The sequence below is a fragment of the Nestor notabilis genome, unplaced genomic scaffold (genome assembly GCF_000696875.1).
Source record: "Nestor notabilis isolate BGI_N333 unplaced genomic scaffold, ASM69687v1 scaffold179, whole genome shotgun sequence".
Lineage (NCBI taxonomy): Eukaryota > Metazoa > Chordata > Aves > Psittaciformes > Psittacidae > Nestor > Nestor notabilis.
The window spans coordinates 12,081-38,175 of NW_009943091.1; the positions used below are offsets into that span (position 1 = coordinate 12,081).

Genomic DNA, 26,095 nt, shown 5'->3' on the forward strand with positions numbered 1-26,095 from the left:
TGCTGCTTGAATATCTCTGTCTGAGGATTAAAACAGCTTCTAGCAAGTGTTTTGTTTTGTTTTGTTCAGCTGCCACTGTCCTCTTTCCTGCAAGCCGCAGAGCCTCCCCTTGGTTGCAAGTGTCTCCTCCTTTTCCTCCTCCAGATGTCTTGGCTCTTCTACGGTCTCATGTCCACACAGCCTATCCTCATTTCTGGGAAGGGTTTTAGCTTTTGGCAGTTTGCAGTTGCATATGGCCTTAAAATACTCACAAGTTGGGTACTGAAAAAGAAAATAAAGAGGTTCTAATAGAGGAAGTGAAAATGCATCAAGAAAAATGAAAGTAAGTAGAAAGTAGGAGGTAGAGAGAGAAGTGTTTAAATTTCTTAAGAACTGGGGTTGTTCTCTCCCCACCAGAAAGAGATGTTTTCCCATGGGGATCTGTGCTCAGCTGCATGAATACATGTACAGTGCTGTCAGCAGTCAAGTGCATCTGCTGCTGCTCTCTTAGCTAATCTTTATAAGCAGGAACACTGCCTCCAAAATGGTTTTAAATTGTTACAGGAGGTGGCATTCTCTTTTGAATAAGACACATCCTATTTGGTACATATATGGACCCCATACTTGACGACCCTGAACTTCTGACCAGAAGCAGTACTTGAGGTAAGAGCATGATTTATTTTTCATACAGTTGAATTTGCACGCATTGCTTTGTCTTTCATTTGTAATACTGAGCAGGATGCTATGACCTGGGTAGCTGTGAGGGAAATCCAAGAGACTTCTTTATGATCACCAGTGCCCAGTATCCATTGTTCTATCATGGCTTCACAAACCTTACCATAGGGTTTTGTGAATAATTAGGACTGCTGCAGAGATAAGGAACTTCATTGCTTTTAATTTATATGAAACTATAAATATGCTGCAAACATTTGAAGAAATCAAGAGCTAACGTATCACAAAGCTGGACTACAGAAGCTGCCATGCAAAGATGCATTAGGTTTTCTTGGAATTGGAGAAAGCTAAAAGCACAAGGCCACTGTTAAGACACTCTTAATGGGCTAAAAACGTACCTCTTCTAACACCATTACTTTTCATTTCATTACTGTATGGATGTTTCCTTCAGCAGCTAAAAAGCTAATGCATCTTTTTTCTGAGCTCCATTTCAGGTCTTTGTCTTCCCCTTTACTGGAGTAGCTGAGCCATTACTTAAGCCTGTATCCCACATCAAGGGACTGGCATAACATAAAGAATAATTCTAAAATACCACATTTACAAAAGGATTTTAGCACATGCTCAGTTTTAAGCACTTGAATAATCCTTTTGATACCCTGCTAAATCTCTGCTTTAAAAAAAGCACCTCTTAGGGAAGAACTTCTATTTGGGAAGTGGGATCAGGAGGAGATATCTTTAGTGTCAGGCAGGAAGTTTGTTTGAGAATGTAATGCAAATTATTTAATGACTAAAATGCTGAATAATTTTTGGTGCTCTGATGCCTAAATTTCAACACCACTGAATAACACAATATTGCAGTTTTCTCTTCTATCCTATTTTGTGAGTAGCTATGAAGAGAAGGAGAATTTATTTATTGACTTACCTGGAGACAATCTGGGACTAGCCCCATTGCATGGATTGTTCTTGCCTATGGTATGTTCCCCATAGCCCTCAGGGTGCACTTTAGCATTTTTGACATCCATGCACACCCTGAAGAAAGAACTTTAAATAGAAGAGAGATCAAGTGTAAAGGCAGACAGAGCAGGCTGTACATTCCTCCATTTCTTTAAAGATAAACAATTTAGAACAAGAAATTAAAAGCAGAGAGTGTAATCAGAACTTTAAACTGCAAACTGACCTTTTACCTCCCACAGGAAAATACAGTAGGAGAGAAGGAGGTAAGCAAAGTAGGTTTGCTCTGGATTATTACATGCTAATTACTTTGACAGCTGCTCCGAAGCAACATTTATGCTCAGTGCATATGCACACATTCCACTGTGTCTGTCTCTGTAGATCTAATTCTGTCAGACTCAGTTATAATTTAAGACCAATGGGAGGAAGGGAGAAGTCTGTGTCAAGCAAATGGTAGTCCTAGATAGAAAGAAAGTAGGGACATCTTTACCAGAGCTATTTAGAAAACTTGGATGAATACCATGGATGTTATAAGAATCTGCTTGTTAAAGTCTTTTCCACATCTTGCCTTTCTTTCCATATATGTATGCATAAGAAGAAAGCATGACTTAAAAGAACACTGTTCATGTGTCAAAGTTTCTTACATCAAGGACTGGAAGATCTTAACTGTCATTTAGTGACTTTAGTCTTGACAGCATCCCTGTATAAGTAAATTGAAAATAGACATTGTTATTTTTGAATATTTTGAATATCAGTGAATTCCCTATGTACTGTATGTTGCTGACTCACTAGATATTTGAGTCATTATGGGCCAAGACACGAGGGCTGATTAAGTCTGCCATATAGCCAGGTTTTCCCAGACATGTTGTTGTATTTCCAGACAGAGTAAGAGGAATGTGATTACTTCTTTATGCTTGTCACAAAGCCTTGTCAGATTCCCTTCCTTTCCTTTCCCTTCCTTTCTCTTCCCCCATAGGGGCTCACAGTATGGAACAAATCCCTATGGGTTTGCATACTACCCAAATGGAGCATACTGAGCCCACACTAACCAGCTCTGCAGAGCAAGTGCCGCTAGCCCATTGCATCTGGACACCTCAGACTCACCATAGCGGTGCCTTTGAGCTTCTGAATAGAAATCTTGGAGCCCTACAAGCACCAAACGTCCATTTGAATTGGTAGTAATCAGGCACCACCAGGGTGTCACAGAATTTAGTGCTTTGCCTGTGTTTTTTAACTCTGCCCGTATATGTCTCTGTGCATATTAATTCTTCCTACTTTACCTGCAAAACGCAGAGAAGTCTCTCTCAAGTTGACTGGTGACATTATGGAGATGGAAATAGTGATTAGGAACTGGTCTTTCTTTAAATTCATGTCAATAAAACTTATATACAGTTGCTATGCCTTCACATATTGCAGCCATGTTCTCAAATTCAGGGAGCTCTTAATGAGGCAACAGGGAGGCTCCTTTTACAGCCTGAGGCAGCAAGGGGATCTCATGTCTCTGCTAATAAGATTCCGGAGTTTGTGTCTCCCCACTGGTCTTCTAAGTTAGTAATTATTTTAAAACATCAGTCATTTCTATATAAAAAGTTTCAACTGTTTTCTAGCATTAAACTGTTTCCAATGTGCTTGGTATTGCTGTGAAAAGAAATCCCAATATAAACAACTGCTTTTTTTAGGATCGAGGTCTATCTTTTATTAAAACACAGTGTAGAATCGCATATGGTGTAGGGCTTTTCTTCTGCCTTTATATCACACCCTTATTTCCTACTAGGCTCACTTTTGGGAGAATCACTTGATTAGTTCTAAATATAGCACTGCATCTTCCCTTAAATGGGAGTGAAGGGGCAGTAGCCTTTAGAGAGGGGAATTATTTTTGTTTTCCTCAGACAGAGTTTACAAAGCTGGGAAAGGCTGGTCTTCTCTGTGCCGAAATTTTTCTGTATCCCTCGGTAAGTCCATTTCTCATCTAGGTTTTTCTTGTTCAGAACAAATGAGGGTGATTGTGGGAGGTGTTGGGTGTTTCTCTTTAAAAAAATAAATTATCTTCCTTTGGGAAAGCAATCAATAAACAGGACATAGATTGATTTATGAAAAGATAATAAAAAAAGCGAAGTAAAATTGTTTTCTTCTGTGTATAGTCAGCTTGATTTTATTCTGTAGTACATTTCCCGTGTTCTTTCTACATATAAAGATCTACATTATGCCAATCCATTGCTCTATTGGTATATGAGCTTCTCCAACTACACATATATTGTCAATGCAACTTTCTTGTATGCTATACTGTGTAAAGAGACAAAACACGATTTATCTGAAGGGTGTGTGTAAATGATTAAGCATAAAGTCCTATAGTAACTGGCAAAAGTATTTGGCATGCTAGAGAATAGGATGTAGCTAGGACAAAAAATTCTGCTTTAATATTTTGTCTACCATATTTCCAAGTACATGTCTTCAGAAGATGCATTTCTGGTGTCTGGGCTACGTGATGTGTTCTGTGCCACATGAAAATTCCAGCTAAATACCACTGATAGAGCCTTGGGAAATCGTGTTCATGCTCTTGAAACTATGCCCATGTGTTGATAATACCTATGAGCCAATGAAAGTATTGTAATGAAAGATAATGAAGTTTGGGATGATGGGAAGTGACTTTCACCATCTCTGTGTCTCACATTCCTTGCTGTCCAGTTGAGGGGATGTAATATAGTTGCCAAGTGAAGGGAAATCTTAAAACTTCATTGGAACATGTTGCAACTTCTTGTGCATTTGCTATGTTAGGATGGCGAGGTTTAAAGTCAATGTGGGCAAATTCAACCTTGTTTAATTCCCAGTCATGTAAGATCATGGATCCATAAGAAAGCATCTCTGGGCTCTTTTATAAAATTATTAATAAAGAACAGACACATCTGTGATGGCCAGAATTGACAGCTGCTTTGCTGGATATTCAGATGACTAGAATTAGATGAGAGAACTCCAGATTTAGGTTTACTAAGAAAAGTAATACATGAACTTCTGGGGATGATTTGAACCAGGCTGAACTTGTCCACAAGATTTCTGCTTAAAACTTACCTGTGAAACTAGGATAATACTATTCCCATACAAAGGAGATATGATCAGTAAAACTTAAGACCAGATATGATGTAGCTAAAGACGTCAGAAAAGACAAGGAATCTCAAAGCTTACTAAGTAATGTCTGGAATTCCATATGCTTTTTAATTTTAGAAACATTTGTATTCTGTTGTCAAAAAAGGTAAAACTGAATTCTTATTATACAGAAGGGAAAAAACTCTTTAATGGAAAAAACAGAAGCATCTTAAAATGACAGTAGATTGTGTGATTTCTTAAGATCATCCTTTTTAATACACAGAACATGGTTTTCTGTGTGAGATCTAAATACACACATGCACACAGAGAGAGAAGACTGGAGAGACATATTAGCATTTTAAAAGTTTATTACCAAAACAGGGAAGATGCTACCAGACCCTCTATATCCCATTCTGTTTTAGACTGCAGTGCCTATGAGCTGCATAGTGATTCATGCTGGTTTTACAAGGTTTCCACCAAAGTAAGTTCCTCGGGGGAAAATGTTCTTATGTTTTTATCTATGGCAATTTCTACAGGACTGATATAACCATCTGGAAAGGACCATGTGTTTTCTGAGGCAATATGGTAATTCTTTAAAATGGTCATTAGAATCAACTGATGACTAGAAGAAGTTTTTGATTTTGATTTTGGGTTTTTTGTTTTCTTTGTGGTATACCGGTTGTATAGAATGAAATACTTTTTATCAGCTAAATATCATGAGCTTTAATGTACCATGGAAGTATAAGTTGGAAAAACAGGGCTTCATACAAATACTTAACTTTGAACAATGTTAAGAAGAACAATCAGAACTATAGACAGGTAGAGGAAACAATGCCTATGTCATGGGAAACCCTCAAGTAAATATAAATGGTCAAAACTATTTAAGAAAGATGAGATACAGAGGAAGATCAAGAATGAGGATACATGTGTAGGAGCAGGATGTACTGATCTTTCAGCCAGAATGAGGAGGATAGGCAGCATAAGGTCAGGCAAGAACCCATGAATCGTTTTTGGCACTTCTGATGGACAAGGACAGAGATGAAAGTGCGTGTTGCATGGTATAGCACTGACAGGTCAGGCAGAGAAAGTACATACTGTATAGTGCATTGCTCATGACAGGAGCCTCCCGAGTCTAGGAATGCAAGTTTCTTATTCACGGTGATCACAGTCAAGTTCTTCCTATGGCATTTGTCAATCCCATCCATTAATTTGGTTGGTTGTGTGCCTGCTCTCTGAGGCTGTATGATCATGCTAGAATTTACTGCCTGTCCTTTAAATCTTAAATTAACTCACTTATCAAACTAACCATGTCTATTTCAGACCCTTGGCTTCCCTGCTCAAGAATGTGGCCCTTTGTCACATGGTCCTAGATTATTGTTTTCTGTTCAGATCAGTATTACTATGACATGAAACTATGCATATCCTGGGAACTCTGCCTTTAACTCATTACCAAGTATCATTTGTAATTGTACATGCTACTAAGCATGTGAAAATGTATATTTATGTAAACTGATTTGAACAGTTTAATTCACCTGTTTTTTATATCATTAATTCTTAAGGACATTTTGGCCGACAATATTTTTGTTTTGGCTTAATAGTCTCTGAGTGGTTTCTACAGTACACAGATTAGTGCAGTTTAGGTCCTTCTGATTTCACCAGCATTCACAGTCGCCGAAATAAATAGGAATAATAGTAGTAGTAGTAGTAATAATAATAATAAAGGTAGGAATACAATGGTGCTCTGTTCCACCAAAAAAATAAAGGTTGGATGAGAACCTAAGTGTTTTAGGACCATTTTGTCCTGTAACTCCAGGCCTTTTTCTTGAAATCCAAGGATGTCAATAGGATGTGCATGGATGAAGTTCAAGGGTTGTTTGTGACACACAGGGCATATATTTCTTACCATGATCCAGAAAATTATTTTGTTTTTCTCTTGGCCTATTTATGCATTTCTTTCTGTTGCTGAATTTTCAGTTTCCCATTGGGAAATACTGTTGGTTTTTTTTTTTTTTTTTTTTTTTTTTTTCACAATGCCTTTGCCAGACCACTGCTTGCATCTTCCTTTTGGGTCATGTCCACCAAGTGACTTGCCAGTATAATTAGGTTTCCAATCACTGCCAGTAATAATATCTTGGTTCACCTAAATCAGTAACTTCAGTAAGGCTAAGCTGTCAACTGCATATCATGTTATCTAACTCTGTTAGTGGTAGGTTGTCTAAATATTAGTATCTATTTCAAACATCTCACATAAATATGTATTAGAGGAAAACTGGGAAAGTAGTCAACACATTCTTCCTAGGAAGACAATAGAAACTTCTCTTATAAGCTCAAGACATTCCACATCCTCTGTAGATTGCTGAAGCTGGTTTTACAGTGGGGCTGTGATTTTGCTCTTCAGATACTTGTCTTTGCAGCACTATTAAGTATTAAATACGTACTCTGCAAGCATCACTGTAAGTAACTGGTGATGATTATTATATTTGGAATTGTTGCCAAGCAGCTCCCCTCTGTGTTAACAGAAGGCAAAATGAGTCTGGCTGCTAATAAGCTCAGTTAATTGCTTGTATGGAGGCTGGAAGTGGATGGCAACACGTGTTTCTACTCTAAGAATGTTTGGGTAAATGTGAAAAACATCTGAACAGAATTTTGATAAATCTTGGGTGCTGATTAATAGAAGATATACAAATAAAAATGAAAATTTTACATTTAGTGGAAAAGGCTGAACTCTAAATGACAAAGATGTTTTCTCCTATCTCAAAAACGAAAATAACCCAGACTGTGACCCATCCAGACACATGGGCACTACTCTGCAACCCTCCTGTGTCAGATCTCAGCGGGAGTTATATACATAGCAACACATAAATTGCATGTTGATAAATTCACAGAATTATTCAACTGGGCCTCATGTAAACATGAGTAGCACTTAACAGCTGAGGCTTCCCCTTAATCTATTGGTTTGCCCTTTGCACCTTCATCTAGGTGAAAAGGTTAATTAAAAATAGAAAAGAGGGAACATTATACCATTAACTGACCAGTTGATGTATGAACTAAGGGGGAAGTCAAATGTCATATACACAATAGTCACAGTTAGACAGCAGGAAGAAAACCAGTATTTAATGTCTTCAGGTATAGCATAATGTCATGTACAGATACCAAAACTAGGAGAAGCCAAGGCTAGTCATGGGTCTGTGTAACTGTGTCATGTAACTAAGACATGTTGTATGACTATTTAATAGGTTCATGTCAGCTCAGCATTGCTTGAGGGCACCTAACTAAGCTAGCATCTCTGTGAGTTGCTGCACCGTACTGCTGCACCCACTATCATGGGTCTTGTTAGCTTTTGTATTTCTCTAGAAATGTGGTAATATATTTCATTACTGTCCCATAGTAATGTAAACTTATTTTGTTTTTGTCTTGCAGTGCCTGATATTTTGTGTAAAGCTCTCTTTCCTGAACGTGTGATTTGCCATTCTCATATCTCTTGAAAAAGACTTGAAAGGTAACTATGGATTATGCAGAAGATGCAGCTCTCAGGAAATAAATTGTAAAGATTCATCTATTTATATCTTATTACTTTTCTTTTAATAAGATGTATCTGCTATTAAATATATCTACTGCCTTATCTTGCAGAGACCTTTTTCTTGGAAAATTAAAATTAGCTAATATGAGAATGTCATGACTGGGGGCATCTGACTCCACATTTGAGTACCTAAAACTAAATCAGACACAGGTGGAATATATTACACTACTAAATCAATAACCAGTATTTCCTTTTGTTAGTAAGTACTATATGCTGGAAATATGGCACTTATGGGTATTTTACTGCATTTAAAGATTCAATTTCTTAGCCCATAGAACATGCTGGAGTTTTTTATTTTGTTATGTTTTGGTTTTTTTTTTTTTTTTTTTTTTATTTGGGTTTAATTTTATACAGTTCAGGAAAGAATGCTAAACAAGCATGAATGAAGAATGAAGTGACATGCTAAACTAAGAATTGAAGTCTTCCATTTCCTCTCCTATCAATTCAATTAAAGTTTCCTGTTTCAGGAAAAAAGTGGTTTCTGGTAAAATGAGATCTAGTTCAATACTGAAGAAATTCAGTCACTATGTCATTGTCAACTTTCAAATACCTTGTTGTTTTTTGTGGGTTTTTTTACTTCAATAATCTTTACTGTGTGAAAACTACAGGCAATCAATGTACTTCAACAAAATATTGCTGAAAATAAGTTTCTAAATGTTTATTTCTTTTTGCAAAAGCAATGCTGGTTTTTGTCACATAATGAAAATTTTATTAGCACCTCATGTTTTGAAAAATCCTTCCATAAAATCTCCATTTGAGAATAGGAAGCAATGATGAAATTGCTGGAATATTGCAAATACTATCAAGACTTTTGCATGAATTTTTAAACTGTGACTTGTTAACATTGTTTCTAATTGTGTTACTAGCCAGACTGCATATGCAGAAAAAATAATTTTCTACATTTCATTGCAGCAATTTATTCTTGAAAAATGAAAGCTGGATTTCCTATACAACATGTCATATTTTTAGAAAGAAGAACGTAAGATTTTTATTGCAGGAATTTGCCTGACTAAAAAATTTCAGGATTTGTCCCAAGCTTATAGACTTTGTATGTGGAATTTGCTTCCATTGTCACTGAAGTTCAGACATCTCATGGGGGAGGTGTTGGCTGTTCAGTTGCCCCCCAGAATACCTCACCACTATTTAGGCCAAGTGGTCCAGGAGTAAAAAGCTCCATATCCCACTGAGACTGTAAATGGGATGTATTCAGCACACTGTAGTTACACAAGCTGGCACCTACTCAGGACACAGTTGGTAACATTCCCCACTTTTGCAAGAAGTTGTCATATTTCTAATGAGCACAAAGGGATTTGGTCTCCTCCAGGTTCTTTTTGCCATGGCTGGGAATTTGCTTAACTCCAACTCAGTAGGAAATGTGCTCTTCCCACCCATACTGCTTATGGGACATCCCTGAACATTTCTGAGAGCCTTCTATCCAAATACTGATCAAACTATTCCATGCTTTGGAGAAAGTCCATAGGAAAGCAACCAGAAGGATAGGTGGTCTAGGAAAAATAACCCATGAGAAAAGGTTAGATGAGCCAGCTTTGTTTAGTTTAAACAAGAGAACTGAAAGGAGATATGAACGAAATCAACAGCATTCTGCAAAAGTGGGTGAATTGGACAAGAAACAAGTGCAAGGGGGGACAAAGTAAAAGCTTTAAAGAGTGGAGAGCTGAAACACCTAAAAATACCCCAAAAGGTCAAATTTCCATCCCTGGAAATTTCTACAGAGGTGTTAAATGACATCTGCAAGAAAGGGGAAAACTAATCCAACAAGTTCTCTCCTAGCTCTATCATCTGTGATTCCTTAGTTTACACTGTGTATCTGATAAGATACAGCCTGAGACCCATGTCTACCATTGACGGTTTTATTTGTTATAAATTGGTGGAATTTTATCCATTTAAACATGTGCACATACATGTCTACATATAAAAAAATATCAAATCTAAGTGTCTGAAATATATGGCTAAATGTGATTTCCCTCTCTGTAGGAATTATTGATTGTAACACACTGAAATATGTCTTCAGTAGCAGTGCCATTTTACCAGAGGAGGCACAAGCACTTTGATCAGTCCTATCGCAACATTCAGACAAGATATGTCCTTGAGGAATATGCAGCAAGAAAGTAAGTACCATGTATTTCACATGAAGAGCATAGAGTTTTCCGTTTTGGTTCTTAAAATCAAGATATTTAGTTTCTTCCTGTGGCCCCCTTCACCTCCCTCCTCCCCAGCTGTGATTTATTCAGAATGGTATTTTTCCAGTTCCTCTCCTTGTCTGTAGTCTCCCACTAGCACAGCTAGACTTTCTAGTTACGTTGCAACACACCTACACAGACCTTTTAGCTCAGGATCTGTTCTGTTTATTACCTCCAAGTTGGAAATTCTTCCTTTTAGACTCTGATTGAAACTCTGACTTTAGAAAAATTGCCATGAAATTTATTATAAATCACAGAAACATTTTTTTACTCATTCTTCCATATGATATGAGGGCATTTCTTCTCCTGATGTTGGCTACTTCTAATTATAGGTTTGTCATTCAATTTCCTTTTTAAAAAATTAAATAACAATGTAACTCCTTTCATGTGAAAAATCAGAGTTTCAGTCACAAGATACAAATTCTTTGTATCCCAAAGTCTGGAGCATTGAATTTTGGTTGCTTAAGAATCACTGGCCTCCCTCCGCAGTAATTAAGATGCATAGCTAGCCTAGCTGGCTGTCTAGCTTGTCCAGCTTACCTTATGACTGAGAAGAGTTTATGCAGGAAGTTTTGTGATGTATAGAAAGGCAGGAATATTTAGAAATAGACAACGTTTTAGGGAGTCTGTGTGACTTGTGTATTAAAAAGACTTGTATCCTTATAGTTCACTGAAGTGCTATAGTAGAACTTGAATGATTGGAGACTGAGATAAATTTAAATTTAATAGAATGAAATGCCTAATATCCCCACTGACAGATAATGATGGGCATTAAGCCCTTGAAAAATAAATAGAAGTGGAACCCTTGTGCACTCAGTGAGGAATGCAAAGTGTGTTTCTTGCTGAACTGTGCTCAGTTGTGGTATTCAACTCATTTAAAGTAATTTCTTTGACTTTTTGAAGTTCCTGTTTTACCAGAATTATTGGGTTATAACAATGTCTTTTGTATCTGAAGGGCTGCTTCCAGACGGGCTGTTTATTATGAATTACCTGGCCTGGGGAAAACGACATGCAGGCTCTGTGCCAGGAGGGCACGCAGCTTGGCTCACGAAGCAATACAAGAATCGAGGAAAAGGTAAAGCTCTGGTGGTCCCATCTGACCTGTGTAGTGGGCCTGGTCCCATTCAATATCGCTCTTTTACCAGGGTTTTTTTCAGTCAGCAAGTCTGGAGGCTTCTCTGTCACTGTTCTTCACTAATTTGTTTTGGCTGGAGTAAGTACTAAATGACTGAGTGTCACTTTCAGTCTCGTATTTCACCCCAGAGTTGTTCCTCTAATCTCCTCTATGACCCTTGAAAACAGCTTTAAAGCCAAAATAAATTAGAATCTGCCTGTATCTCAAACCAATTTTTGAATAGATCTACTCCACTATTCCTAAATTTCTGATTTGGATAAATTTAAACTTTTTAAGTTCTTTCCTTAATACTGAGTGGGCTTACTGTCACATCTCAGTTACAGCCTTGATACGAAGTCCTATAGTAATTGTACTGCTGATGGCAATATTCCTGCTTGTGAATTTGACTGTTTCTGCTCCACCGTGCTCTACAGTGATTGTACCAAAGACATAAATTATTTATACTGCGAGAACAATTTTTGCCTTGTTTGAAGAAAATGTGTTGTGAAAATCATATACATCCATATGGTTCTGGTACTTTGATTGTTTTGGAAGGTACATCTTAGAAACAGAATGACCTAGGAAAGTCAAACTAATTTGTATGCTCTAATTTATTTAAAAAAAAGCTCTTAAATTTTACCAATTAAAAAAAAGCATCAAAACAAGGCTAGTATTTAAAGTATGTTGAAATGGTAAAAAGAAATACTTTTAAAATACCAGACAAATAACTTCTTGATCTACTGTTCACTGCACTTCAAGCAAGACTTCTCATTTGCTTCATGGCATGCTGGGTTGTGCTTTAAGAGTCTTGCCGTATTGTATAATGACAGCCATGTTAGAAATCTCTGATACTCAGCTCCCTTTTGTCCTATTGGCAAGGCAAAGAGTAGCATAGGCTGCTTACTGAATCAGCATGAATGCAGGAGCTTGAGCTAGCTCCTCCTAAAAACATTTACAAGTTGAGTGTGGGTTTTTTTAGGAGTTCTGAGAAATCTAGGGAGTGAGGTTTTCAGAGAACAACCCACAATTCTCTCAAAATGCTGTCTTTTCCTGGTAGTTTCTAGAATACTTCCCAATCACCCTTGTCCACGGACAACCTTTTTGCATGGATTTCATCAAACCCTTGTGAACTCCTTGCTCTGTATTTTTCAGGTGAGCTCAGCTGATATAGCCCATGGAGCTAGCAGAGCTTCCCAGCTGCTAGGGCCAGAGGCACACCATAAGCAAAGCCCAACTCTTATCAGAATGCAAACAGGCACAGAACATGCCTTCACTCCTCTGCCTTTTTATGACAATGGGAAGGAAAATTAGGGGCCAGAAGGAAGCCAGGCAGGTTCTTGATCTCGATTATCAGGGGACTAGGTCTGCGGGGTACAGCATCAGTGTGACCATGCCAGCTTTCAAGACCTGAAGCTATCTATGGCACCATACATACAGGGGCAAAAAAAAGAAGGAAAATTCATATTCATTTCACATGCTCATTAGATAGGCAAATAGACTCTAAGAATATTTCCTAAACTAAATTCTACATCTTGCTGATACAATTTCAGAGTTCTCAGATGCCTAATGCCTAGTGTATGAGCAACAATCTTAAAGTTTCATATTCATAGAATGATAGAATCATAGAATGGTTTGGGTAGGAAAGGACCTTAATATCATCTAGTTCTAACCCCACTGCCATGGGCAGGGACACCACACACTAAACCATGTCGCCCAAGGCTCTGTCCAATCTGGCCTTGAACACCGCCAGGGATGGAGCATTCACAACTTCCTTGGGCAACCCATTCCAGTGCCTCACCACCCTCACTGTAAAGAACTTCTTCCTTATAGCTAACCTAAACTTCCCCTGTTTAAGTTTGAAGCCATTACCCCTTGTCTTACCACTACAATCCCTAATGAAGAGTCCCTGACTCTTCATTATTGATTAATCTTCCCTGTTACTTTTTCTTGTCCTACAGGACCCATGAACAAAAGACTCATGCAAGTGAAGAGAAAAGAATACGGTTTGCCAATGAGTTGTCTGTTTTGGAAAAAGAGATTCACACAGCCAGACACCGTGCTAGAGAACATCTGGATAGACTTGAAGTACAAAGGATGGTATGGTGCCAAACCTTTTTGTTTCTATCCAAGCAGAATTATAAGTTATATTGAAATTGAAGCCTGTGTTTCAAATGCCAATAGTGATTTAGCATCTTTCAAATTTGTGGATTAGATTTTCTACCTGTTTGAGTCTTGTGCTAGATGCTTCCCTCCCTCCTCCCCCCCCCCCCCCTGTGATTACTAGGTAGAAGAAAACATGGCTCTAGAAAGACATGCTCTTGAGGAAAGTATAAGTCGAGCTCCTGAAATTCTAGTACGCCTGAGGTCTCACACTGTCTGGGAAAAGATGTCTGTGAGCCTTTGCTTCACCGTACAAGGATTTCCCACCCCTGTTGTACAATGGTAAGAGACTTTCCCAGCCCTCTAAAAATGTTGTTAAGCTTTTTTCATTTGTAAGTTATGGCATAACTGATAAGTGTCACATGCATAATGGCTATGTTAAACCTCCTTTATAATCCTCATAGATGTGCTGGATTGTAGCAGTTGATACTGCAGTGGAAGGAGTGGGAGGACAACTTGCTGCATGGCCCTGTGCAATGTGAGAAGCAAACTCAAGTATTTCAGAAGGCAGACTGTGGAAGGCATTCCAGTCTTTCTGGCCATTGAATTCCCTCATGATGAAGTAGCAAATGGCAAAATAGACACACTACTTGCTAAGCCTGTGTAAACTTGCACATTATTGTCATGGGCTATAACTGTGTTCACTTTGTGTCAGCCTCTGTTGAGGTGGACATGAATGCAACATCCCTGAAGCTGCCCTCTCCAGACAAGTGTTGTCCTGTCTATGTGAGGGCCCAGGCTAGACTGAGAAAATCTAACCTGAGGCACAGACCTGTTGCTGCTTCCTTTGTTTGTGCTGAAATGCTTTACTGTGATCCAAGACAAAGTTTGCTTCACATGTTGTGTCAGGGCTAGTGGACTGGAAAGTTCAAGTCACATTCTGTCCTCTCTCTGCTTCACTACCTGCTTTTCTGGTTTGGATGCACATCTTCTCTTTCCACTTTCTTACAAGAGTGATGGTCACCCTTTGCCTTCATGGCCCACTGTGTAGCTATGCATGCTGGAGAATACTCTATGCAAGTAGAGAAGATTTACAGAGAGACCTCAGATGATAGTAAATGATATCTGGATGTAAAATTCTACTAAGTTAATGCAGTGAATATTAACTGATATTAATTAGTTCTTTTTTTTCTTAAATGTCAGGTACAAAAATGAAGAATTGATTACCCCTGCAAGTGATCCAAGAAAGTACAGAATTGAAAGCAAATATGGAGTACATGTGTTGCATATAAACAGGTAGATTATTCTAGGGTATACAACAGTTTTGTATACTCTAAGCAAAGTATTTTGTATCAAATACAATTAAAAAATTCACACAAAGGCTGCAAGAGAGTAGTTGAATTCAGCATACTTTTCTGTGGTATTCACATTTAGGCTAGAGAAGGCTAACTAATTAGCTGGATATTACATCATGCAAATGAAATGAAAAATTAGATATTTCAATTATTTAACTCCAGCAATCTACAAGAAGATAGAAAAGAAGAGGTAAGTATCTGAAAAAATGGTAGTTCTTTTTTTATTAGAATTATATCTTCTCAGCATTCAAAGTGGAAAAATGTCTGTATTTTATGTTCTTGCCATGAAGAAGCTCTTTAAGGTAAGCAAAAATTTAGCTGATCAGACAAGGATACCTAGTTATCAGTATTATATGTTAGGTTCTGTTTATATTTTGGTCTCCATTTTTTTGTTCTCCAAAAGTAAGGCACTCTAAGTTTGGGTTTTTTTTAAGTTTCTAATTTAATGAATTTTTCAAAGTGGTGGTATAGAAAATGCTGAGGAAGAACAGCTTCCCAAAACTAATCCCATGCTGTCCTAAACAATGTTACATGTGACCTGGTCAAAGCTTTTGTAAAAATATGAAAACCCAAAGAAACATGAGAATGTGGCTGTGGTATTTAGAAAGAAATCTAATGTGCAGAGCAGAGACACAAACCCTCACTTTTAATTTATCCAGAACATGGGCATCAGCTGTGCTGGAACAGCTGGAATATTTGTGGCTAACACTTTGCTAGCCAAACATTTCATGTTCTATCCTGTCTCCATCTGTCACCAGTGGAAGCAGCCCTGAGCACAGACTTGTGACATTAGTACAGTGCTTTTGGGAAAGACTACTTGCCTTTTTCATCCTGTAGCAAAGACCAGCCCAACTGTCCACCTTTTCATAGTCCCGGATGGGAGAAGCATACCCTTGTACAGAAACTGGCAGCAAGATCACTAAGTTGCTGCTTCTTAAGGGACATTTCTCAAGGAGTAGCAGTACTTATGAATACTTCTAAAACACTCGCATAGTCTTCTACCCCAGGATATGGATAACTTGCTGACTGCTGCATCCATGAGATGTCTTGACACAGCTGATTCTTCGCACCAACATTACTTCTGGAGATAAGAACGGGAGGTTAAAAGATAAAACCAGGTGATCCTCTTGCAATCCTCTCCCTTGCAGCAGGGAAAATGGAAAATTCTCTCGTTTGTCTGGATTTGTGTGTGACAGTCAGGAGATCAAAGTGTGGTGACTGTGACTCACAGCCAATCAGTGTCTGTGACTGTTTATTTTTCTGGGTTAGTGTCCATGACCAACTGCTTGGTGGGTCCAGATGCTGGATATGTAGTATGTAGGTTTCTTTTGTGACATTTTGCGAGTAAATGGCTTTTTGAAGACATGAGAATCAGTGTTGATGCTGCTTTCTGAGCATCTGTAACCATCAGGCTGAAGGGTACTAATGGCTTACATCCCCCTGGTGCTTTTTTTCTCTTTCCTGTGCTGGTTATATAGTCGTTTAGTCACCTTCCACAATCAGCTTTGGAAGTGTTCAGACCCAGGCATATTTAATCAGCCACACCACAGAGTCATTTATTGGCACCTACTCAGGTTCCCACACCCACCCATCATTACCCTTTGTTTACTAGTCCCAGACGTATTCATGCAGGCTCCCTCACGTTCAACCAAGCCACTATCTTCAGAGACTGTTGTTCCATTTCTCTTCCTTCTGTGTGTCAGTGTGGCCTTTTTGCCACCTAAAGATGCCTAGCTGCTCTCTCCCAGGTTTCCTTTCTTCTCTTAAAAGAATACTTGGGGGACTGTTATGATTTATTTACCACAGTAAATACAGTTACAGTTAATTAAATTTAAATTTCTAACCATAAATTTGTTTATTTACAACTAATCTATTTTATTTCAAAACTTGACAATCAGCTGTATTTTCTACCTCAAAAGACAGAAAATCAACATGCAGAAAATGGAATAATGTTTTGATAGCATATTACTATATTACTAGGTAAGTCTTGTATTGAAAACAATGGATGTATAGACGGTGGTTAAAATATATACATTATTAATGTTTTTATACAAGCATGTATCAATTTGCTCTGGATTTTCCATGCATATCTTTCTGTGCATATATTTGGAATATTTTTGTCTGTAAAGTAGAACTCTTGGGATTTTCTGCCTCTTCACTTCTGTGCTCTTCTCAGCTGTTCATACCAAAGTGCTGAGCAGCATGTCATCTGATCTGCAGTCACTCAAAACGGCCTTGGAATTTCTTGGCTACCTTTCTGGCCCTTCAGTGAGGCTCTGGGAGTGAACTTTTCCTTCTGATGCAAGTGTGATATTTATTCCTATGAGTATTCCTTGATACCAGTGGAAAAATTCTTGAGGCACCAAAACCAGAATGTCACCTCATCAACTTAAAGTAGTAACTGGACACAGTTTCATACCCTCTGTTTGCTGTCTTCCAGGGCCCATCAGCCTATTCAGTAACCAGATCATTGTCATTTTTCTCATGTTTTCATGATGCTCTGTATGCAATTTATGACATTTTCTGCATGCATTCAGCACTATCATTATCATATAACACCTCTTTCTTCCTCCTTTTACATTTCATCAAATGGAAGCTTGAGCTTAAGGTCTCCCTTGAGCAGTAAAGAAAAGGGGTTTTGAGTTTCCTTGTTTTTTTCACACATCTCATAGTTATAGGAGAAGAGATATTGCCAGCCTGCATTAGGGTAGTGGTTCATGCCATTTCTCCTCTCACTTGTGATACACGATTCAGAGAAGACTGTGAGGAATCCTCTGAGGGAAAGCTACTGGTAGTTGAAGTGATTGATACTTATCTGAGAATATGAGGGTTTATTTAAAATATATTTCTTTATCCCACCTAATTTAACTATGGAGAGGAATATAAGACAAGATTTCTATATCAGAGGTGTTGAGATGAGGATGTCCTGTTGCTTTATAGCATAACTGCAAATATATTCTGCCTGAGAGTATATCTTAGTAATTAAAAATCATAACATTTTGTATTTCTTAGTTGCAGCTACTTGTTTAGCAACAAGTTTTGGGTTTTTTTTTTTTTTGTTTGTTTACTGTGATGACTCCTGAAACGAATCACTTTTAGATTTATGCAACTGTGAATGGCTACATTGCACTTCCTGATACGTCTGCTAGGGCATAGAGGGGACAGCAGTATGCTCCTGCCGGAGGGCAGTCCTGACCCCCAGAGCTCTGTTAGAGTGATGTGACTGCACGATCTTACCTATACAAGGCTCAAAGTTTGAAGGTGTTCTGTCTTTCAACAGGGCCCTGTCCCTTTCCTGTTTCATTAAGCCATCGCTTAAGAATGCTTGTAATTGCATCAGGAAAGGTTTGTGGTTGAATCAGCAGAAATGTGTGATCAAGCCAGCAGAGTGCAGTGTAGTACCTGCTGCCAGGAGGCAGAGCTGGCCCGCTGATCAAGCGCTCCACTCAGCACCACCACCATTGTAAAGAAAAAGAAGGTTAAAAATTGAATGAACCTTCTCTTCTAACTATTCTGACTTAACAAATTACACTGTGCAGTCAGTGCTGTGCTGTTTTAGTTTGATTAGGCACAAAAGACTTGAGATGATTTAATTTGGAAGGAGGCAGTGAGACTTGCTTTTTCTCCTGCTGTAGGTACAAGTAGAGCAAAGTAAAGGCACTGCAGCAAAGGCAGTCCTCCAGAGTAGAAGGCAGAGCCTTAGAGCTGAATAGGGTTAATTGGGTGATAAACTGCAGCTCCCAGGGCTTTGCAAGCATGCAGTACCGGTGAGTGTATAGGCAGCAGGCTTGTACTCCTGCTCTTCTTCCCTTGCTGGAATGCAAGCAACAGCACCCACATGAAATAGTCCGTGATCTTCTGATGTATCAGTCACTGTCCACTATAAGCTGCAACAGTAGGTAAGTGGCCACCTCATAACAGAGATCCCTTCTTCAGTAAAAACAAAACCCAATCAGACAAAAAGAATGAGTTCGATTCCATCTGACTGGGGAATCAGTGCTGGAGATGGTAATCTTGTAGAGTATTTCCACATTTTGATGTCATATAGCCGTAACACTGAAAATTTTGTCATTTGGATTCAAGGGAGGGAATTTTAACTCTGTAATTTACTATGCACTGCTTCCTGTTCTTGACACGCACTGAATTGTGTTCCAATTTAGGCAAAAACGTTACTTCACTCTTAATTCCTGTGTTTAAATCTACACTAGGCAGATGAATGAATATATGCATTTTAAACAGATGTATCTGCCTGGGGAATATTCCTTGCACAAATATTAGCACTTCAGAACCTCATGTGGATTCAGGGCAATTTAATTTTCACAAAAAATATTAGCACCTTGGGATAGATACAGCTCTGCACTCACACTTCATGCTATCTAAATGTATTCTATGCATATTTTATCTGACCTTTGTAAAGGTTGGAAAACACATTCTCCATCATGATGCAAGAATAACTGTTGGAGAGACCACACCTTACCTCCTGGGTACTTAAAATATAATTTCTAACGGGCCTTGACTCAATGAGCTTTACAGTGCAATTTAGGAAATTTAGGGGGTTTAGCACATAGGGAAGTAGATAGTTGCCAGAATAACCCTCAGTCTGAGCATTATCTAGCATGAAAGGAGAGTCAGGACCTTATGTGATTTGCCATCCTGTCCAACTTTCTTCAGAGTGGGTATTAAACAAATGTGCTGTGTAGCTCTTACCCACTAACCCCATACACTTCTAGTATCATATTTAAAAGCATTCCACTGAGTACTAGGCTGTCTAAGATGCTTTGATTTCTCAACTTGAGTGTCAGGTTAGAGATCATAGCAAGGAGCTATAAAATACTTTCAAAGCAGTGACCTCCAGAAAATAGGTAGAGAACTTAAAAAGCAGAAAGTGCTTGGCCTGGGGAATTGTTCATAATAGCTGTAAGTACCTTGTTTCTCTTCATAAAACCAAAGGATGTTGTAAAAGTGTGGTCAGTCATTTGGTCAGTAACTTCTTTCTTTTGTTCTCCCTGAGAAAATTAATTATCATCCATCACTAACTTATGTCAAATAGTTGCTTTCAGACATCGAACTTCTTGGGCTAAAAAGAAAAACCCCTTTGTGAATCTCCTGTCTTTTCTAGGGACTTTTAGGATCCTATTCTGTTTTCCTTACCTTGGAGACCATAACAAATAGGAAGATCTCATCAAGACATGTGTTTTACTGTTCCGTATGTGACCAAAACTATGGGGAGGGGATTGAGATGAGAACAGATATATCCATTTGAAAAGTTAATCAGGTATCTGCCATCCTTTTGGTAAGCTGGTGCACACCAGGGCATGTTCTAACACATCAGCACTAGGGTGATCAAGATCCAGTTTCTGGGGACAAATGATGTAATGCTGTTTAATTTACTAATACATATGTTATTAAGTATACTATATACTGTGTATTATTTACTTTATAATTATCTCCTTAAAGTAGGGATGAAATGCAGAGTGATAACAGCTTACAGTTCCAGTAGAGTTAATTCTGCGGTGCCCCTTCTTGTAAGAAATTTCCAGGATGCCTCATTTGTTGTTAGCTTATTTCATTATAACAAGACACTGTACTCAGCTGTGATAAATGTATGAACTATGTATATTTCAGTATAGAGACATTACAAAATTATAAAAAGGCTTAGGAAAAAAGCCTATACTGCAGTTTTACCTTGCTTTTGGCATTTTATCACCAGAATGTTAAATAATGTGAAACTGAGGTAGTAAAAAAGGTCTTCTTTTATGAAGTTAGTGCAAGGATATGTAAACAAGTCTGCCAGATTTCGAACAAATCCAGAATCAGTTAAGCTTTATATAGATCTGCGAACACGTATTGGCATTTTTTAAAATGCTTCCTGAAACCAAACCAAACCATACCAAACCAAACCAAACCGAAAAAGTTAAATAGTTTCAAGCTTAATATTTTTTTTCCCAGACTTTGCTGTCCAGTCTGTAGCAGGGCACTCAAGGGCTTCATACCCAGCTGCAGGTTTTTTGGTTAAATGGCCTAATCTTAGGACTTACCCCTGTGTCTTTGATAATTAGTTGTATGATAAACTTTATATTTTACTGCTTTATTTTGTGAAATGTGTGACTGAAGAGTTACCTCCAGGAGGAGCTGTTAGTCCTGTTATGTTTGGAGGGAGAGATCTCAGTTTAATAGAGCGTTCATCAAGTTGTGCTTGACATTACAGTACAGATACTATCATTTTTGTGATTTGACACTGTCCAGAGTATATGCAGAAGCTGAAAAATAGGCATCTGATGTGCCTGTCACAGGTGCTACATATTCCAAAATTGGCATCCTGTAATGCAATTTGCCTCAAACATTTCTACATATAATTTCTTCTCCCACACTTGGGATATATGACTTCTTAGAAGACAAGTGAACCAGAATTTAATCCCTTTTTATATGGCAGTTGCCAAGAAAACACAGGTTTATTCTTCTGAGACGAAACTAAATGCGTGCATGCAGAACATCATTGTATCTCATCACTGTGAATTTCTGAGTCACATCCATTAAATTCATTACTAAATGAACTACACACAAGCAGGATTTAAGCGTGTGTGTTTCAGAAAGCACTCTGATTAGCTAGTAACTCAAACTAATAGAAATTACAAGAAATAAAAAAACAACAATGGAAAAGTTCAAGAAAAAATATTGAATTGGACCAAATAAAAAGTTTTGTTGACTCAAAACCAAAATATTTTCTTTCCTGTTAAAGTAGTTAGTATGTTTATGAGAAGAAAGCAGAAGTAAATTCTGATCTTTTTTAAAGATTCATTCTGAAGTGTAAAAATGAAATATTACACTTTTTCAAAATTGTTACTTCATTCAGATTAAGTTCTTTCATCAAAACTGAGGAAATTTCATTCCACTCTAATCTACATTTTACCAAAAACTGGTCCAAAATATTTTAAACTTTTTCTAGTCAGTAGACACCTTATATTTATTAAAAACATATCAAATAGATTATTTCATGTATAAATTTGAGTAATTGTACAAAAAATATGTATTTGCACATAATTTAGTTTTATTTCCTTTATTTCAACTTTATGTCAGTAGTTCTTCTCCTGACTGACACTATTTTTAATAAGAAAAGAACTGGGACATCAAAGTTTGTACCTGTATCTTAACATCTGGCCATATTTCTGGTAATGTAGCTTCCTCTTCAAGGAAGGATATAGTAAGTAAGACAATCCATCAATGGGTCCTATTTCACATAAAGTAACTATTGTATTCTTTATTTTTTTTTTAATTGTTCTTGCATAATAAATACCTTTTTCCTACTAAAAATATATATCAAGCCAAAACATTTATGGCCATAAACAATTTTGGTCAGTCTCCCTGGTTTTGTATCATTTCCTCTGGACTTCCTAAAAGATATGAGAGGCAAAAAATGCCAGTATCTGTCTGCTGGGAATAGCTACGGAAGGAGGAATGTCTGCAAACATCACATATACTTTTCTTCCATGTCTCCTTCTTGATGTAGGTGGCAGAAGGACAAGATGGCTTAAGGAAGAACGTTACATACAGAAAAGGAATAGCCAGACTGGCATCCTCTGGCTATCTCCTTTTGATCATACTCTAAAGGTCATTTCCAGTTCACTCAAGTTAATGCAGCCTGCTGCTAAGATGTGATAAAACTGCAGTAAAAACCAGCACCACTTTCTGATTGTCTTTCATCAATGTCTTGCACTGTGTGACACCAGCGAAGAGCTTTATATGCTTTCCTCGGGGTTGACATAACTTGGTTTGTAATATCAATCATTAAGAGAATTTATGTTTGTGTAGAGAGTAATCTGTTTTCTTCCTTTCCCTTTTCAGAGCTGATTTTGATGATTCTGCTACCTATTCAGCGGTTGCAACAAATGTCCATGGGCAGGCATCAACTAATTGTGCTGTGGTTGTGCGAAGTAAGTCCTACATAATGATTAAACCAAGACATAAATATAATGCTCTTGTCATTAAATGTTTATTGTATGTTTATCTTATAGGGTTCAGAGAAGGTGAAGAGCCTCACCCAGCTGGGATAATGCCCTTCCACTGTAAGCATTGTTTTGGTTTTGCTTAGATAGTTTATGTACTCTTATCAGAGTTATGTTTTACAGATGAAAAAATTGGATACAACTTTCTTTTTCCAGCTTTGCTTTTTAAGCATTCAGTTACAATAGGAGCTGTCTGTATGCTTTTGCTTTCCCAGTTGTATTTTAGATCAGCATTCAGTAGAATAGAGAGGTCCATCTCATGTTCAGATCGGATAGTAATCTGTTTGTGCCAAGTACAATTACACTCAAGAATGTTTTCATTCTGTCATTAATAGTGCCCCTGTCGTACGATATTTGTTTCACCCACATTGATGTCCAGTTTCTGGAGAAGTTTGGAGTCACCTTTGCAACTGAAGGTGAAACACTGACCCTGAAGTGTTCTATGTTGATCACCCCAGACCTGAAAAGACTACAACCTCGTGCTGAGTGGTATAGAGATGGTAAGTTAGTACATTGGGTAGAAGCTACCTGGAAAATGCTGGAGGAAGCACTGAGGGCACAGATCAGGCTTAGAACATGAGATTGTCAGAATTATTTTTGGAATAGAGCAAACAAATATCTCTGGTTTAGAATTTATAGACCCACATTCTTTCAGTTAAGTCACTTGGTCAACCTTTTCTTAAGCACACATTTACAGCAACAGGGGCAATCTCATATTATCTAAAAACACAATAGAACATTTACTGACTAGGTGGAGATCTGAACTCACTTCCTAGATTTGACCATGATCTAAAAATGAATGCTGTGATAACTGAGCTGAAGGGCATTCACAGAGCAGTAAAGTTTGAAGCACTGAGGTGTGTGCACAGGCCTCCACTTGCATCTTATTCCAGTATTTATTGTGAATTTTATATTAAAATCAATTCAATGCATAGTTAAGAAATACTTACAGAAACTAGGCCTGAAACACATGCCTTTGCTCTTCTGCTTAAGTGCCATGTTGGTAGGTTTTCCTTGAGTTTTTTGTCAGTGAAAAATTATGCTATGAAGCAGTCTTAACAGGAAGTACCGAAAACTGAAGCATTTCAAATACTATGATGGGTGGTATTCAAACCCTGCATGAGTAGTGTTTGTTCACTGCTCCAGAAAAGGTCTTGAAAAATAAAATTAACTACTTAAACTTAATGGATAGCAGGCTCATAACAGATATTTAGCTCACCACTTTTAACCACAATCTCTGTGTAGGATTCTAAAGTAAATATTCTGCTTGAGGATTTAAGGAAAGCCTTGGTTATCTGTAAATGGTGAGACTTTTTCCCAAAGGGACCACATTTGAGAATGGTGGACTCCCAAGACTGGTGTTTGGACTGGTCCTAGGCAAGGTGGCAGAAATTTCCATAGCTAAGATAATGTAATGCATGAACTAAGAAGTGTCTCTAAGATTAATAAGACAGTCAAAAGTCGAAAGAATTCAAGGTTAGTAAAATCAGAAAAAGGATGCTTTTATTGTTGCTAGTTATGCTTTTTATTCCATGTACGTAGTAGTTTTACATAGATTCACATCTGATCCTTCAGGGATCGACTGCTACTTAATGTTTCATTCCTATTAGTCTATCACTGCGGATGCTTCATTGTGATGGAACTATTAGGTGTTACTAAAACAAAAAATATGAGCTGATCAGAATGGCTTTTTTATTGTTTGGTGAATAACATAAAATCTAAGGCTCATCCATGAACCCAGATTTTGTTGCCACTAAAGAGTACAGGGATTTGTCATCACTATAAATAATCACTCACCTCTCTCTGAGGTGAGTCACCAGTACCTTTACTTTGTCTCCTACTGTGCCCAGTTTCTCAAGGCACCAAACTCCTGAGATTTTGGGTTTGGAACTGCAGCTATGAAGAGCTGCTAATTTTCAAGGGACGTCCCATGTTGTTCCAGGTTTCATTCATGAATTTTTCTTGCACTATGGATAGGTGAACAAAAGCTTACAGCCTTTCAGTTTAACCTTTCCTAATGCCAAGGTAATTCCCTTTTGATGTGTAAGAGTACCATGTTGTTTGCCCCTTATTTGACTTCAGTTTACCTTCTTACCTTTCACACACCTTCTGTATGAAAACCTGAGATGAAAGTTTGGTCTCTGAAGCCAATAGGTTTTTTTGTTACTGAGTCCCATAGACTTTCATCCCATTATTTTACTTACATTCGCATGAAATAATACAAATAAGCTTAGAATCATCCTTTGTTGCTTGTACATGGATTGCAATATTTTCAAGAGGTTTATGGAGGTGTCAATTGGCAAACTTGTTCCCAAACACAGCAGGAACTATGAACCTTTGCTATGCGCTGCACAGTTCCCTGTGTTAAGTCTCATGAAAGCTGGAGGCAACGCAGAAGTTTAAACAATGAGAAAGTTAATAATTTCTTCAAAATCATGTGTTTTAGATGTTCTGGGGCTTTTTTCATCTTTTTATTTTAAGAAGTAGTACTTAATTCTCTCTTGCATTAAGACAAACTGCATTTTTCCTAAAATTTTTCAGTTTGTGTTAATCAAATAATAATAACTAAAGCCCTGAGATAGATATGCATGATTTACTTCCAATAATTTTACACGAGAGAAATATGTGTTCATCCAGCATTAACAAGCTTCATGCGAGTGAACCTTATTGAGGATATCTACTAGACTCCGACAGAAATATGTCAACTGAATCTAATCCTCTGAAGTGGTTTGGGATTTTATAAACATGAATATGATGTCTATAATTCATGGCCCACTTAGAACAATTTAAGTTACTGAAAGAACTAAATCAAAATAATACTTCAGAAATGCATATCTAATCTGGATATGAGTTCAGCTGGTAACAGGAGCTTTCTGGTTTTGATCTCTTATGTAATATAAATACTATACAACTACATGCACCAGCATTCTGCAGCCATTTATACTGTAAGCTAGAATAAAATAATTGTATTCAGAGGGAAAAATGGAGTGCAGAATTTAGCTGAAACTTCAGCAGACATGATGAAAAGAAGCTTCAGTATCAAGTAATGCCCTGCTCTT

At 37.7% G+C, this 26,095-nt stretch overlaps 1 protein-coding gene across 1 annotated transcript in view; it reads left to right on the forward strand.

Moving 5' to 3' along the window:
* Positions 1-3,508: 3,508 nt before the first annotated feature.
* Positions 3,509-26,095, forward strand: part of MYOM2 (myomesin 2) — a 75,635-nt gene continuing 53,048 nt past the window's right edge. Inside the window, exons 1-9 of the mRNA XM_010021720.1 lie at positions 3,509-3,554; positions 10,259-10,392; positions 11,420-11,539; positions 13,537-13,675; positions 13,863-14,020; positions 14,882-14,974; positions 22,876-22,964; positions 23,046-23,096; positions 23,372-23,536. Of these exons, the coding sequence (XP_010020022.1) occupies positions 10,286-10,392; positions 11,420-11,539; positions 13,537-13,675; positions 13,863-14,020; positions 14,882-14,974; positions 22,876-22,964; positions 23,046-23,096; positions 23,372-23,536 (922 nt within the window). The 5' untranslated portion in view covers positions 3,509-3,554; positions 10,259-10,285. The remainder of the gene's footprint in view (positions 3,555-10,258; positions 10,393-11,419; positions 11,540-13,536; positions 13,676-13,862; positions 14,021-14,881; positions 14,975-22,875; positions 22,965-23,045; positions 23,097-23,371; positions 23,537-26,095) is intronic.